A 14,572-nucleotide genomic window follows, 5' to 3' on the forward strand; every position below is an offset into this window, starting at 1 on the left:
CCCTCTTCCATGGCCGTTATCTACAAAACCATTTGGAGACAGTTTTTAATTTACAATGACAACATCGAGCTAGCTAGCTGATAGGAAGTTAGATGAGATTTTATTCACTTAGCTAAACAGTGTGTAAGTCAGTTGAGTTATAGCCTGCAAAGTGGCCTAGTGAAGCCAGCTAGCTAGCTGTTGCAGAATGGCGTGATAGTTACAAAGTGGCCTAGTGAAGCCAGCTAGCTAGCTGTTGCAGAATGGCGTGATAGTTACAAAGTGGCCTAGTGAAGCCAGCAAGCTAGCTGTTGCAGAATGGCGTGATAGTTACAAAGTGGCCTAGTGAAGCCAGCAAGCTAGCTGTTGCAGAATGGCGTGATAGTTACAAAGTGGCCTAGTGAAGCCAGCAAGCTAGCTGTTGCAGAATGGCGTTATAGTTACAAAGTGGCCTAGTGAAGCCAGCTAGCTAGCTGTTGCAGAATGGCGTGATAGTTACAAAGTGGCCTAGTGAAGCCAGCTAGCTAGCTGTTGCAGAATGGCGTGATAGTTACAAAGTGGCCTAGTGAAGCCAGCAAGCTAGCTGTTGCAGAATGGCGTGATAGTTACAAAGTGGCCTAGTGAAGCCAGCTAGCTAGCTGTTGCAGAATGGCGTGATAGTTACAAAGTGGCCTAGTGAAGCCAGCTAGCTAGCTGTTGCAGAATGGCGTGATAGTTACAAAGTGGCCTAGTGAAGCCAGCTAGCTAGCTGTTGCAGAATGGCGTGATAGTTACAAAGTGGCCTAGTGAAGCCAGCTAGCTAGCTGTTGCAGAATGGCGTGATAGTTACAAAGTGGCCTAGTGAAGCCAGCAAGCTAGCTGTTGCAGAATGGCGTGATAGTTACAAAGTGGCCTAGTGAAGCCAGCAAGCTAGCTGTTGCAGAATGGCGTGATAGTTACAAAGTGGCCTAGTGAAGCCAGCAAGCTAGCTGTTGCAGAATGGCGTGATAGTTACAAAGTGGCCTAGTGAAGCCAGCTAGCTAGCTGTTGCAGAATGGCGTGATAGTTACAAAGTGGCCTAGTGAAGCCAGCTAGCTAGCTGTTGCAGAATGGAGTGATAGTTACAAAGTGGCCTAGTGAAGCCAGCTAGCTAGCTGTTGCAGAATGGCGTGATAGTTACAAAGTGGCCTAGTGAAGCCAGCTAGCTAGCTGTTGCAAAATGGAGTGATAGCCTTCCTTCTTCAAGATCCCTTTTACCCTGTACAAATCTCCCACAAAAGTATGTGGACACCTGTTTGTCAAACATGTCATTCTAAAATCATGGGCATTAATATGGAGTTGGTTCCCCCCCTTTGCTGCTTTAACAGCCTCCACTCTTCTGGGAAGGCTTTCCACTAGATGTTGGGACATTGCTGCTATAACAGCCTCCACTCTTCTGGGAGGGCTTTCCACTAGATGTTTCAATTCATCCCAAAGGTGTTTGATGGGGTTGAGGTCAGGGCTCTGTGCAGGCCAGTCTAGTTCTTTCACAACGATCTCGACAAACCACTGTATGGGCCTCGCTTTGTGCACGGGGGCATTGTCATGCTGAAACAGGAAAGGGCCTTCCCCAAACTGTTGCCACAAGGGTTGGGACAGAACAGTCTAGAATGTCATTGTATGCTGTAGCGTTAAGATTTCCCTTCACTGGAACTAAAGGGCCTGAACCATGAAAAACAGCCCCAGACCATTATTCCTCCTCCACCAAACTTTACAGTTGGCACAATGCATTGGGGCAGGTAGCGTTTTCCTGGCATCTGCCAAATCCAGATTCGTCCATCAGACTGCCAGATGGTGAAGCGTGATTCATCACTCCAGAGAATACATTTCCACTGCTCCAGAGTCCAATGAAGATGAGCTTTACACCACTCCAGCCGACGCTCAGTGTTGCATCATGACTCGGCCGTGGAAACACATTTCACGAAGCTCCTGACAAACAGTTATTGTGCTGACGTTGCTTCCAGAGGCAGTTTGGAACTCGGTAGTGAGTGTTGCAACTGAGGACAGATGATTTGTACGACAAGATGTTTCTACTTCACAATAACAGCACTTACCGCTGACCGGGGCAACTCCAGCAGGGCAGAAGTACTGACTTGCTGGAAAGGTGGCATCCTATGACGGTGCCGTGTTGAAAGTCACTGAGCTCTTCAGTACGAGGCCATTCTACTGACAATGTTTGTCTATGGAGATTGCATGGCTGTGTGCTCGATTTTATACACCTGTCAGCAACGGGTGTTGCTGAAATACCCGAATCCACTAATTTGAAGCCAGATCCTAACTGGGATTTCTAATTTGATGTTCCTTTTGACGGCGTAGAAGGCCCCTCTTGCCTTGTCTCTCAGCTTGTTCACAGCCTGGTTCCTCTCTGGGTTTCTAATCTCCACCCTGCACAGCCAGAAGAGGACTGGCCACCCCTCATAGCCTGGTTCCTCTCTGGGTTTCTAATCTCCACCCAGCACAGCCAGAAGAGGACTGGCCACCCCTCATAGTGGTTTTCTGGTTGCTCTAGGAGTTTTTCCTAGCCACCCCTCATAGCCTGGTTCCTCTCTAGGTTTCTAATCTCCACCCAGCACAACCAGAAGAGGACTGGCCACCCCTCATAGCCTGGTTCCTCTCTAGGTTTCTTCCTAGGTTCTGGCCTTTCTAGGGAGTTTTTCCTAGCCACCCCTCATAGCCTGGTTCCTCTCTGGGTTTCTTCCTAGGTTTTGGCCTTTCTAGGGAGTTTTTCCTAGCCACCCCTCATAGCCTGGTTCCTCTCTAGGTTTCTTCCTAGGTTTTGGCCTTTCTAGGGAGTTTTTCCTAGCCACCGTGCTTCTACACCTGCATTGCTTTGCTGTTTGGGGTTTTAGACTGGGTTTCTGTACAGCACTTTGAGATATCAGCTGATGTAAGAAGGGCTATATAAATACATGTGATTTGATTTGTGTAAGTTACCTGTGGTGTTGATGTTTAGGACGAGGTATGTGTAATTATTTGTGTTGCTCTAGAGCAACAGTGTCTAGATAGAATTTATGTTCGTGGTCCTGGTATCTGGACCTTACTGTCTGGGATTTACTGCCGCGGTCCAGGTCTGTCAGAATCTGTGCAGGAGATCTAGGTGCTGCTGTAGGCCCTCCTTCGTTGGGGGACAGAAGCACCAGATCATCAGCAAACAGTAGACATTTAACTTCAGATTCTAGTAGGGTGAGGGCCGGGTGCTGCAGACTGTTCTAGTGCCCTCGCCAATTAGTTGGTATATACATGTTGAAGAGGGTGGGGCTCAAGCTGCATTCTTGATACATCCCCCAGCTCTGAGGGAATACATCTGTGTTTATTGCCAATTTTAACACTTATTGTTGGTGGACATAGATTTTTGCCCGCTTTCCATCAGTTTATACAGCAGACCCTCATGTCAAATTGAATCAAAAGCTTTTTTTTTTTTTAAATCAACAAAGAATGAGAAGACTTTGGTTTGTTTAGGATTCTTTGTTTTTTAATTAAGGTTTGCCCGGTGAATACATGGTCTGTCATACGGTATTCTGGTAAGAAGCCAATTTGTCATTTGTTTTCACTGAAGAAATGTTGGAGTCTGCTGTTGATGATACTGCAAAGGGTTTCCCTGAGGTTGTTGACACAGATTCCACTGTAATTATTGGGGTCAAATTCATCTTCACTTTTGTGAATTGGGGTGATTTAGACCTTGGTTCCAAATATTGGGGAAGATACCAGAGCTGAGGATAATAGTGAAGAGTTTGTATATAGCCAATTGGTAATTTGTGGTCTGTATATTTTATCATTTCATTGAGGATACCATCAACACCACAGGCCTTTTTGGTTTTGGAGGGTTTGTATTTTGTCCTGTAGTTCATTCAATGTAATTGGAGAATCCAGTGGGTTCTGGTCGTCTTTAATAGTTGATTCTAAGTTTAGTAAATGATAATGTATATATATTAGCTGTAGGTTTTTTGTTATAGGGCCAAAAAAGATTGAAGAAGTGGTTTATCCACACATCTCCATTTTGGATAGATAACTCTTCATGTTGTTGTTTATTCAGTGTTTTACAGAAGTGACTTGATACTCAGGAATCTTCCATCTCTCTAACTAGGTTTCATCGGCAACAGATTTCCATGCAAATATTCTAAAATCTGGATAAAGACAATATGTCCATTTCCCCACCGGTGGTGTTTCGTACTGTTCCCACCAAACGGACTTGTTGAGGATATTGTTGCGTGATGAAAGAAGTGCACAAAATTAACTTTTCCGCTTAAGTTTTCATTTACCGAATAAAAATCGAAAGTTCAATGTGTTTCCATCTCATTTTAAACGTTACCGGTAGTTTAGACATGAAAACTGTTGCGCTAAATCTGAAATGTGTCTACTCTGGTCTTGGCCCGTGCGCTCTAGCCAACAGCTCGCAGATACAGTGCAGATTGTCTAGTCTACATGATAATGACATTATTCTGGGTAAGAGAGAGAGAATATTTGTATTAGTCAAACAGCAGCCAAGCATCGATCATCGTGTCACCAGAATAAGAGTCTTGATATTTATGAAAGGAACATCCAGCTCATCACCTTGCACTTTCCCTGTGAAATTCATCAGAACTGATTTCATCTGTAGCCTGATAAACTACCTGGTTTCCCGAGTCGTAGTGGGAGGACCACACAGCATATTATCGTGTGATTTCAAGTTTACTTCAATATTTGATGGTTATTATATCATTATCTGTGCATAAAGGCATTTCCACCGCCATTTTGTACATTATTAATTTGACAGGCTCAAAAAGATCCAACCATGTCGAACGAACAAATTATCTCTAGGCATGTATAAAATAGTACCGAAACTTCCTGTCTCCATCACAGGGTCTGACTTTACTCACATAAACTCTATGAATGGAAATGTGATCATCGAGCTGTTTTCAAACATGTTGGTTCCTTCTTTTTTACGTAGTGTGTTTCCTGTACTGATTCCCCATAGTTAAGGCCTGCGTTCTGGTTTTCTGGGTCTGTGTTTTTGGTTGGATATAGGTTTCTCAATGTATTTCTTAGGTTTTTGCGCTCTTCATCAAACCATTTCTCATTGCTACTAATTTTCTTATTTAAAAAAAAAAAAAAAAAAAGTGATATGTTAAATATATTGTTCAGGCTTTCTACTGCTAAGTTTGCACCTTCGCTACTGCAGGGAAACATATAGTCCAGGAAGTTCTCGCTCTCCCTCTCTCTCTCTCTCTCCCTCTCTCCCTCTCGCTCTCTCTCTCTCTCTCTCTCTCCCTCTCTCTCTCTCGCTCTCTCTCTCTCTCTCTCTCTCTCTCTCTCTCTCTCCCTCTCCCTCTCCCCCTCTCTCTCTCTCTCTCTCTCTCTCTCTCTCCCTCTCCCCCTCTCTCTCTCTCTCTCTCTCTTGTCCACAGATGAGTTCACGTCTGCTGATGTGTGACTGATCTCATCTTTATTCTCTCACTGTAGCTTTTACCAGCAGAGGGAGAGAGAATGAAAGAGAGAGGGAGAGAGACAGGAGGTGCTATCTGATCTGACTATCAACACACAGTTACATTACAGCACCATTAATACCTATCAGATGTAATGTTCCTCTAGGAGCATACAGCACCATTCATACCTATCAGATGTAATGCTTCTCTAGCAGCATACAGCACCATTCATACCTATCAGATGTAATGTTCCTCTAGGAGCATACAGCACCATTCATACCTATCAGATGTAATGTTCCTCTAGCAGCATACAGCACCATTTGGTAGTCGACTCCTGTAATAACCTGCTCTCTCAGAGCAGACTGGTAATTAACAACCCATGGATGAAAGGGCAGACTGTGTCTGTGCATGTAGAGAGGATCTGTGTGTGTGTGTGTGTGTGTGTGTGTGTGTGTGTGTGTGTGTGTGTGTGTGTTCGCTCCAACAGCGTTCCATTGTGCGAACAATTGATAATCATTCACTCATTTAACAACGTTCCCTTGAGAACAAACACATCCTCTCGGAAAAACTGATGTCTTTCTCATTTCAATGTAAGGAAATGAGGTAGGCTACTAATGTAGCAGGGCTGGGTGTGAGTGGACACACGGGTGTGTTTGTGTGTGTTTGTGTGTGTGTGTGTGAGTGTGTGTGTGTTACTGTTTCCACTGCAAGGGAACACCATGTTTTTCCAGACATGCTCTTACAATTTTGTATTTTTTTATTGAACCTTTATTTAACTAGGCAAAACAGTTAAGAACACATTTTTTCTACAATGACGACCTACAGGGGCTGGGATTTTTTTTATTTATTATAAAATATATAGGACAAAACACACATCACAACAAGAGAGACGAGACAATGAAGAGAGACCTAAGACAACAACATAGCAAGGCAGGAACACAACATGACAACACAACATGGTAGCAGCACAACATGGCAGCAACACAACATGGCAGCAACACAACATGGCAGCAACACAACATGACAACAACATGCTAGCAACACAACATGGTAGCAACACAACATGGTAGCAGCACAACATGGTAGCAGCACAAAACATGGTACAAACATTTTTGGGCAAAGACAACAGTACAAAAGGCAAGAAGGTAGAGACAACAATACATCACGCAAAGCAGCCACAACTGTCAGTAAGAGTGTCCATGATTGAGTCTTTGAATGAAGAGATGGAGATAAAACTGTCCAGTTTGAGTGTTTGTTGCAGCTCGTTCCAGTCGCTTGCTGCAGCGAACTGAAAAGAGGAGCGACCCAGGGATGTGTGTGCTTTGGGGACCTTTAACAGAATGTGACTGGCAGAACGGGTGCTGTATGTGGAGGATGAGGGCTGCAGTAGATATCTCAGATAGGGGGGAGTGAACAGGTGTTGTATGTGGAGGATGAGGGCTGCAGTAGATATCTCAGATAGGGGGGAGTGAACGGGTGTTGTATGTGGAGGATGAGGGCTGCAGTAGATATCTCAGATAGGGGGGAGTGAACAGGTGTTGTATGTGGACGATGAGGGCTGCAGTAGATATCTCAGATAGGGGGGAGTGAGGCCTGAGAGGGTTTTATAAATAAGCATCAACCAGTGGGTCTTGCGACGGGTATACAGAGATGACCAGTTTACAGAGGAGTGTAGAGTGCAGTGAAGTGTCCTATAAGGAGCATTGGTGGCAAATCTGATGGCTGAATGCTAAAGAACATCTAACCGCTCGAGAGCACCCTTACCTGCCGATCTGTAAATTATGTCTCCGTAATCTAGCATGGGTAGGATGGTCATCTGAATCAGGGTTAGTTTTACAGCTGGGGTGAGAGGAGCGATTACGATAGAGGAAACCAACTCTAGATTTAACCTTAGCCTGCAGCTTGGATATGTGCTGAGAGAAGGACAGTGTACCGTCTAGCCATACTCCCAAGTACTTGTATGAGGTGACTACCTCAAGTTCTAAACCCTCAGAGGTAATAGTCACACCTGTGGGGAGAGGGGCATTCTTCTTACCAGACCACACGACCTTTGTTTTGGAGGTGTTCAGAACAAGGTTAAGGGCAGAGAAAGCTTGTTGGACACTAAGAATGCTTTGTTGTAGAGCGTTAAACACAAAATCCAGGGAGGGGCCAGCTGAGTATAAGACTGTATCAACTGCATATAAATGAAAGAGAGAGCTTCCTACTGCCTGAGCTATGTTGATGATGTAAATTGAGGAGAGCGTGGGGCCTAGGATCGAGCTTTGGGGTACTCCCTTGGTGACAGGCAGTGGCTGAGACAGCAGATGTTCTGACTTTATACACTGCACTCTTTGAGAGAGGTAGTTAGCAAACCAGGCCAAAGACCCCTCAGAGACACCAATACTCCTTAGCCGGCACACAAGAATGGAACGGCCTACAGTATCAAAAGCTTTGGCCAAGTCAATAAAAATAGCAGCACAATATTGCTTAGAATCAAGGGCAATGGTGACATCATTTAGGACCTTTTAAGGTTGCAGTGACACATCCATAACCTGAGGGGAAACCAGATTGCAGACCAGAGAGAATACTACAGACATCAAGAAAGCCAGTCAGCTGATTATTGATTATTGCTAAGTTTTTCCAACACTTTTGATAAACAGGCCAAAATAGAAATCGGTTTATAACAGTTAGGATCAGCTTGATCTCCCCCTTTAAATAAAGGATGAACCGTGGCTGCTTTCCAAGCAATGGGAACCTCCCCAGAGAGGAGAGACAGGTTAAAAAGGTCAGAGATAGGCTTGGCGATGATATGGGCAGCAATCTTAAAGAAGAAAGGGTCTAAACCATCTGACCCAGATGTTTTTTTGGGGGGTGAAGGTTAAGGAGCTCCTTTAGCACCTCAGACTCAGTGACCGCCTGCAGGGAGAAACTTTGTAGCGGGGCAGGGGAAAAAGAGGGAGGAGCATCGGGGATAGTCACATTAGAAGGGGTGGGAGATGAGGAAATGTTGGACGGGCAAGGAGGCATGGCTGAGTCAAATAGGAATCCTGACTTAATGAAGTGGTGATTAATTAAAGAGCTCAGCCATGTGCTTCTTGTTAGTAGCAACCACATCATCAACATTAAGGGACATGAGCAGCTGTGAGGAGGAGGGTTTATTCTCCAGCTCTTTAACCGTTTTCCAGAACTTCTTGGGGTTGGACCCACAGAGAGAGAACTGCTCCTTAAAGTAACTAACTTTGGCCTTCCGGATAGCCTGAGTGAATTTATTTCTCATTTGCCTGAACGAGAGCCAGTCAGCCTGAGTATGTGTGTGCCGAGACTTTCGCCAAATGCAATTCTTGAGGTGGAGTGACTCCGCAAGATCACGGTCGAACCAGGGGCTGAACCCGTTTTTAATTCTCATTTTCTTTATGGGGGCGTGTTTGTTAACAATACCACTGAAAATATCAAAAAAGAAGGTCCAAGTGTCTTCGACAACCAAGCTGATTCTACACCATTTAACAGAGGGGATCAAGCTGATTCTATACCATTTAACAGAGGGGATCAAGCTGATTCTATACCATTTAACAGAGGGGATCAAGCTGATTCTATACCATTAAACAGAGGGGATCAAGCTGATTCTATACCATTTAACAGAGGGGATCAAGCTGATTCTATACCATTTAACAGAGGGGATCAAGCTGATTCTATACCATTTAACAGAGGGGATCAAGCTGATTCTATACCATTTAACAGAGGGGATCAAGCTGATTCTATACCATTAAACAGAGGGGATCAAGCTGATTCTCTACCATTTAACAGAGGGGATCAAGCTGATTCTATACCATTAAACAGAGGGGATCAAGCTGATTCTATACCATTAAACAGAGGGGATCAAGCTGATTCTATACCATTTAACAGAGGGGATCAAGCTGATTCTATACCATTTAACAGAGGGGATCAAGCTGATTCTATACCATTAAACAGAGGGGATCAAACTGATTCTATACCATTTAACAGAGGGGATCGAGCTGATTCTATACCATTTAACAGAGGGGATCAAGCTGATTCTATACCATTAAACAGAGGGGATCAAACTGATTCTATACCATTTAACAGAGGGGATCAAGCTGATTCTCTACCATTAAACAGAGGGGATCAAGCTGATTCTATACCATTAAACAGAGGGGATCAAGCTGATTCTATACCATTTAACAGAGGGGATCAAGCTGATTCTATACCATTTAACAGAGGGGATCGAGCTGATTCTATACCATTTAACAGAGGGGATCAAGCTGATTCTATACCATTTAACAGAGGGGATCGAGCTGATTCTATACCATTTAACAGAGGGGATCAAGCTGATTCTATACCATTTAACAGAGGGGATCGAGCTGATTCTATACCATTTAACAGAGGGGATCAAGCTGATTCTATACCATTTAACAGAGGGGATCAAGCTGATTCTATACCATTTAACAGAGGGGATCAAGCTGATTCTATACCATTTAACAGAGGGGATCAAGCTGATTCTATACCATTAAACAGAGGGGATCAAGCTGATTCTATACCATTTAACAGAGGGGATCAAGCTGATTCTCTACCATTTAACAGAGGGGATCAAGCTGATTCTATACCATTTTACAGAGGCCAGATCATGAAGGAAGACTTGCTCATAAATTTTTTTTTTAAAAAGGAAGTAGTAATCCTTCCAGGTAATTTTGTCCAAAATTAGGTTTTAGGTTTGGAGTTTTGAATCTGGAGTGAAGGTTATGCTGTGGAGGGTAGCATCCTATATGTGTCCCTGACGAAAAAAATCCAAGTTTATCTAACTCCAAATCTCTCTTTTTGTTCAAAAAACGTGAGAGCTCACATGCAGCTGTGTCTCTCTCTCCCTGTACTGTAGAGTCCAGACAATGCACTGTAGTTTCCAGATAATATACTGTAGTTTCTAGATTATATACTGTAGTTTCCAGATAATATACTGTAGTTTCCAGATAATATACTGTAGTTTCTAGATTATATACTGTAGTTTCCAGATAATATACTGTAGTTTCCAGATAATATACTGTAGTTTCTTGATTATATACTGTATTTTCCAGATAATATACTGTAGTTTCCAGATAATATACTGTAGTTTCTAGATAATATACTGTAGTTTCTAGATTATATACTGTAGTTTCCAGATAATATACTGTAGTTTCTTGATTATATACTGTATTTTCCAGATAATATACTGTAGTTTCCAGATAATATACTGTAGTTTCTAGATTATATACTGTAGTTTCCAGATAATATACTGTAGTTTCCAGATAATATACTGTAGTTTCTAGATTATATACTGTAGTTTCCAGATAATATACTGTAGTTTCCAGATAATATACTGTAGTTTCTAGATTATATACTGTATTTTCCAGATAATATACTGTAGTTTCTAGATTATATACTGTAGTTCCAGGTAATATACTGTAGTTTCCAGATAATATACTGTAGTTTCTAGATTATATACTGTATTTTCCAGATAATATACTGTAGTTTTCAGATAATATACTGTAGTTTCTAGATTATATACTGTATTTTCCAGATAATATACTGTAGTTTCTAGATTATATACTGTATTTTCCAGATAATATACTGTAGTTTTCAGACAATGCAGTGTAGTGGGCTAAATCTGACTCCACGTCCGTAGGAGAAGTCAAAGCAGTAGACAGGCAGACAGTGTTCAGTAGGGTGTAATATTCACAATGTTGCAGACAGAATTGTATGCATAGACCTGAAATCCCACTTACCTATTGTTGAGTATCATAGCTGTTCTATGCTAGATCCCTATATATCTAGCTGTATGTTCTGTATGTGTAGCGTGCTCTGAACAGACTCTCTGTTCTACGTTGTTTCTAGTAGTCTCCTGTCACTACAAAATGGCACTGGAACATGTCGACGATTTTCTTTTGCAGCAGTGTGTTCCCTGTATTTCTAGAGACGTGTTTATAATTTACGTTTCATTGCTGGTTTTCATTTTTTTATACTTTTTTTTTCCTTCCCAGAAGTCTTCTCAGGAGTCAGAGTGGTGACTGTGTAGGAGAGGGAAGACCTCGGACCAGAGCTTTAACGACATAAAGCAGGCGGTACAGTAACATCCAGTACCATCCTCTAAGAGGCCCGGCTGAAGAAGAGGTCTTAGAGGAAGAGAAGAGTTCACATTAAAATACAGGAAACACCTGAAAACGCTCCCAGGTTCACCTTCAAGAAACACGGACGTAAACACACACACACACACACACACACACACACACACACACACACACACACATACTTTACAGAACTCCCAAGCTCCCTCACATTCCTCAAAGGTAGATAATTGGCTCTTTGAAGGACAACGATCAACCAATCAGCCAATCATTTAGCCAGTCAGCCAATCAGGATGTCTCGTTGGGGCCGTAAGGATGTGAAGAAGACTCCTGAGGTGATCAGGACGGTAACAGAGGGGCTAAAGTCTCTGTACCGTCAGAAGCTCCTCCCCCTGGAGCAGTACTACGGTTTCCATGACTTCCACTCCCCCTCTCTGGAGGACGCAGACTTTGACAACAAACCCATGGTGCTGGTGGTGGGGCAGTACTCCACTGGCAAGACTACATTCATCAAGTAAGATATTATACACAGTAAGGTTTATACACAGTAAGGTTTATACACAGTAAGGTTTATACACAGTAAGGTTTATACACAGTAAGGTTTATACACAGTAAGATATACACAGTAAGATATACACAGTAAGGTATTATACACAGTAAGGTATTATACACAGTAAGGTTTATACACAGTAAGGTATTATACACAGTAAGGTATTATACACAGTAAGGTATTATACACAGTAAGGTATTATACACAGTAAGGTATTATACACAGTAAGATATACACAGTAAGGTATTATACACAGTAAGGTATTATACACAGTAAGGTATTATACACAGTAAGGTATTATACACAGTAAGGTTTATACACAGTAAGGTTTATACACAGTAAGGTTTATACACAGTAAGGTATTATACACAGTAAGATATACACAGTAAGGTATTATACACAGTAAGGTATTATACACAGTAAGATATTATACACAGTAAGGTATTATACACAGTAAGGTTTATACACAGTAAGATATTATACACAGTAAGGTATTATACACAGTAAGGTATTATACACAGTAAGGTATTATACACAGTAAGGTATTATACACAGTAAGGTATTATACACAGTAAGGTATTATACACAGTAAGGTATTATACACAGTAAGGTATTATACACAGTAAGGTATTATACACAGTAAGGTTTATACACAGTAAGGTTTATACACAGTAAGGTATTATACACAGTAAGGTATTATACACAGTAAGGTATTATACACAGTAAGGTTTATACACAGTAAGGTATTATACACAGTAAGGTATTATACACAGTAAGGTATTATACACAGTAAGGTATTATACACAGTAAGGTTTATACACAGTAAGGTATTATACACAGTAAGGTATTATACACAGTAAGGTATTATACACAGTAAGGTATTATACACAGTAAGGTATTATACACAGTAAGGTATTATACACAGTAAGGTATTATACACAGTAAGGTTTATACACAGTAAGATATTATACACAGTAAGATATTATACACAGTAAGATATTATACACAGTAAGGTATTATACACAGTAAGGTATTATACACAGTAAGATATACACAGTAAGGTATTATACACAGTAAGGTATTATACACAGTAAGGTATTATACACAGTAAGGTATTATACACAGTAAGGTTTATACACAGTAAGGTTTATACACAGTAAGGTTTATACACAGTAAGGTATTATACACAGTAAGGTATTATACACAGTAAGGTATTATACACAGTAAGATATACACAGTAAGGTATTATACACAGTAAGGTATTATACACAGTAAGATATTATACACAGTAAGGTATTATACACAGTAAGGTTTATACACAGTAAGATATTATACACAGTAAGGTATTATACACAGTAAGGTATTATACACAGTAAGGTATTATACACAGTAAGGTATTATACACAGTAAGGTATTATACACAGTAAGGTATTATACACAGTAAGGTATTATACACAGTAAGGTATTATACACAGTAAGGTATTATACACAGTAAGGTTTATACACAGTAAGGTATTATACACAGTAAGGTATTATACACAGTAAGGTATTATACACAGTAAGGTATTATACACAGTAAGGTTTATACACAGTAAGATATTATACACAGTAAGATATTATACACAGTAAGGTATTATACACAGTAAGGTATTATACACAGTAAGGTATTATACACAGTAAGGTATTATACACAGTAAGGTATTATACACAGTAAGGTATTATACACAGTAAGGTATTATACACAGTAAGGTTTATACACAGTAAGATATTATACACAGTAAGGTATTATACACAGTAAGGTTTATACACAGTAAGGTATTATACACAGTAAGATATTATACACAGTAAGGTATTATACACAGTAAGGTATTATACACAGTAAGGTTTATACACAGTAAGGTATTATACACAGTAAGGTATTATACACAGTAAGGTATTATACACAGTAAGGTATTATACACAGTAAGATATTATACACAGTAAGGTATTATACACAGTAAGGTATTATACACAGTAAGGTATTATACACAGTAAGGTATTATACACAGTAAGGTATTATACACAGTAAGGTTTATACTCAGTGAGGTATTATACACAGTAAGGTTTATATTCAGTAAGGTTAACATATAGTAAAGTTTATATACAGTAAGGTTAACATATAGTAAAGTTTATATACAGTAAGGTTTACTTATAGTAAAGTTTATATACAGTGCCTTCAGAAAGTATTCACACCCATTGACTTTTTCCATATTTTGTTGTGTTACAGCCTGAATTAAAAATGGATTACATTGAGATTTTTTGGGGGCACTGGCATACACACACATACCCCATAATGTTGAAGTGAAATTATGTTTTAAAGAATTTTTTGGTTTATTAATAAAAAAGTGAAAAGCAGAAGGCATGCGTCCTTCCTAACTCAGTTGCCAGAGAGGAAGGAAACCGCTCAGGGATTTAACCATGAGGCCAATGGTGGATTTTAAACAGTTACAGAGTTGAATGGTCATGATGGGAGAAGACTAAGGAGGGATCAA

The 14,572-nt window shown here is 40.8% G+C and overlaps 1 protein-coding gene across 2 annotated transcripts in view; it reads left to right on the top strand.

The window, feature by feature from the left end:
* ehd2b (EH-domain containing 2b) overlaps positions 1-14,572 on the top strand; it is a 39,186-nt gene that overhangs the window by 10,469 nt on the left and 14,145 nt on the right. Inside the window, exon 2 of one of the 2 annotated variants that reach the window (XM_014215539.2) lies at positions 11,408-12,005. In XM_014215539.2, coding sequence (XP_014071014.1) covers positions 11,785-12,005 — 221 coding nt within the window. In that variant the 5' untranslated portion in view covers positions 11,408-11,784. The remainder of the gene's footprint in view (positions 1-11,407; positions 12,006-14,572) is intronic. The other variant, XM_045724907.1, reaches the window with a different exon arrangement.

This window comes from Salmo salar, chromosome ssa09, assembly GCF_905237065.1.
Source record: "Salmo salar chromosome ssa09, Ssal_v3.1, whole genome shotgun sequence".
Lineage (NCBI taxonomy): Eukaryota > Metazoa > Chordata > Actinopteri > Salmoniformes > Salmonidae > Salmo > Salmo salar.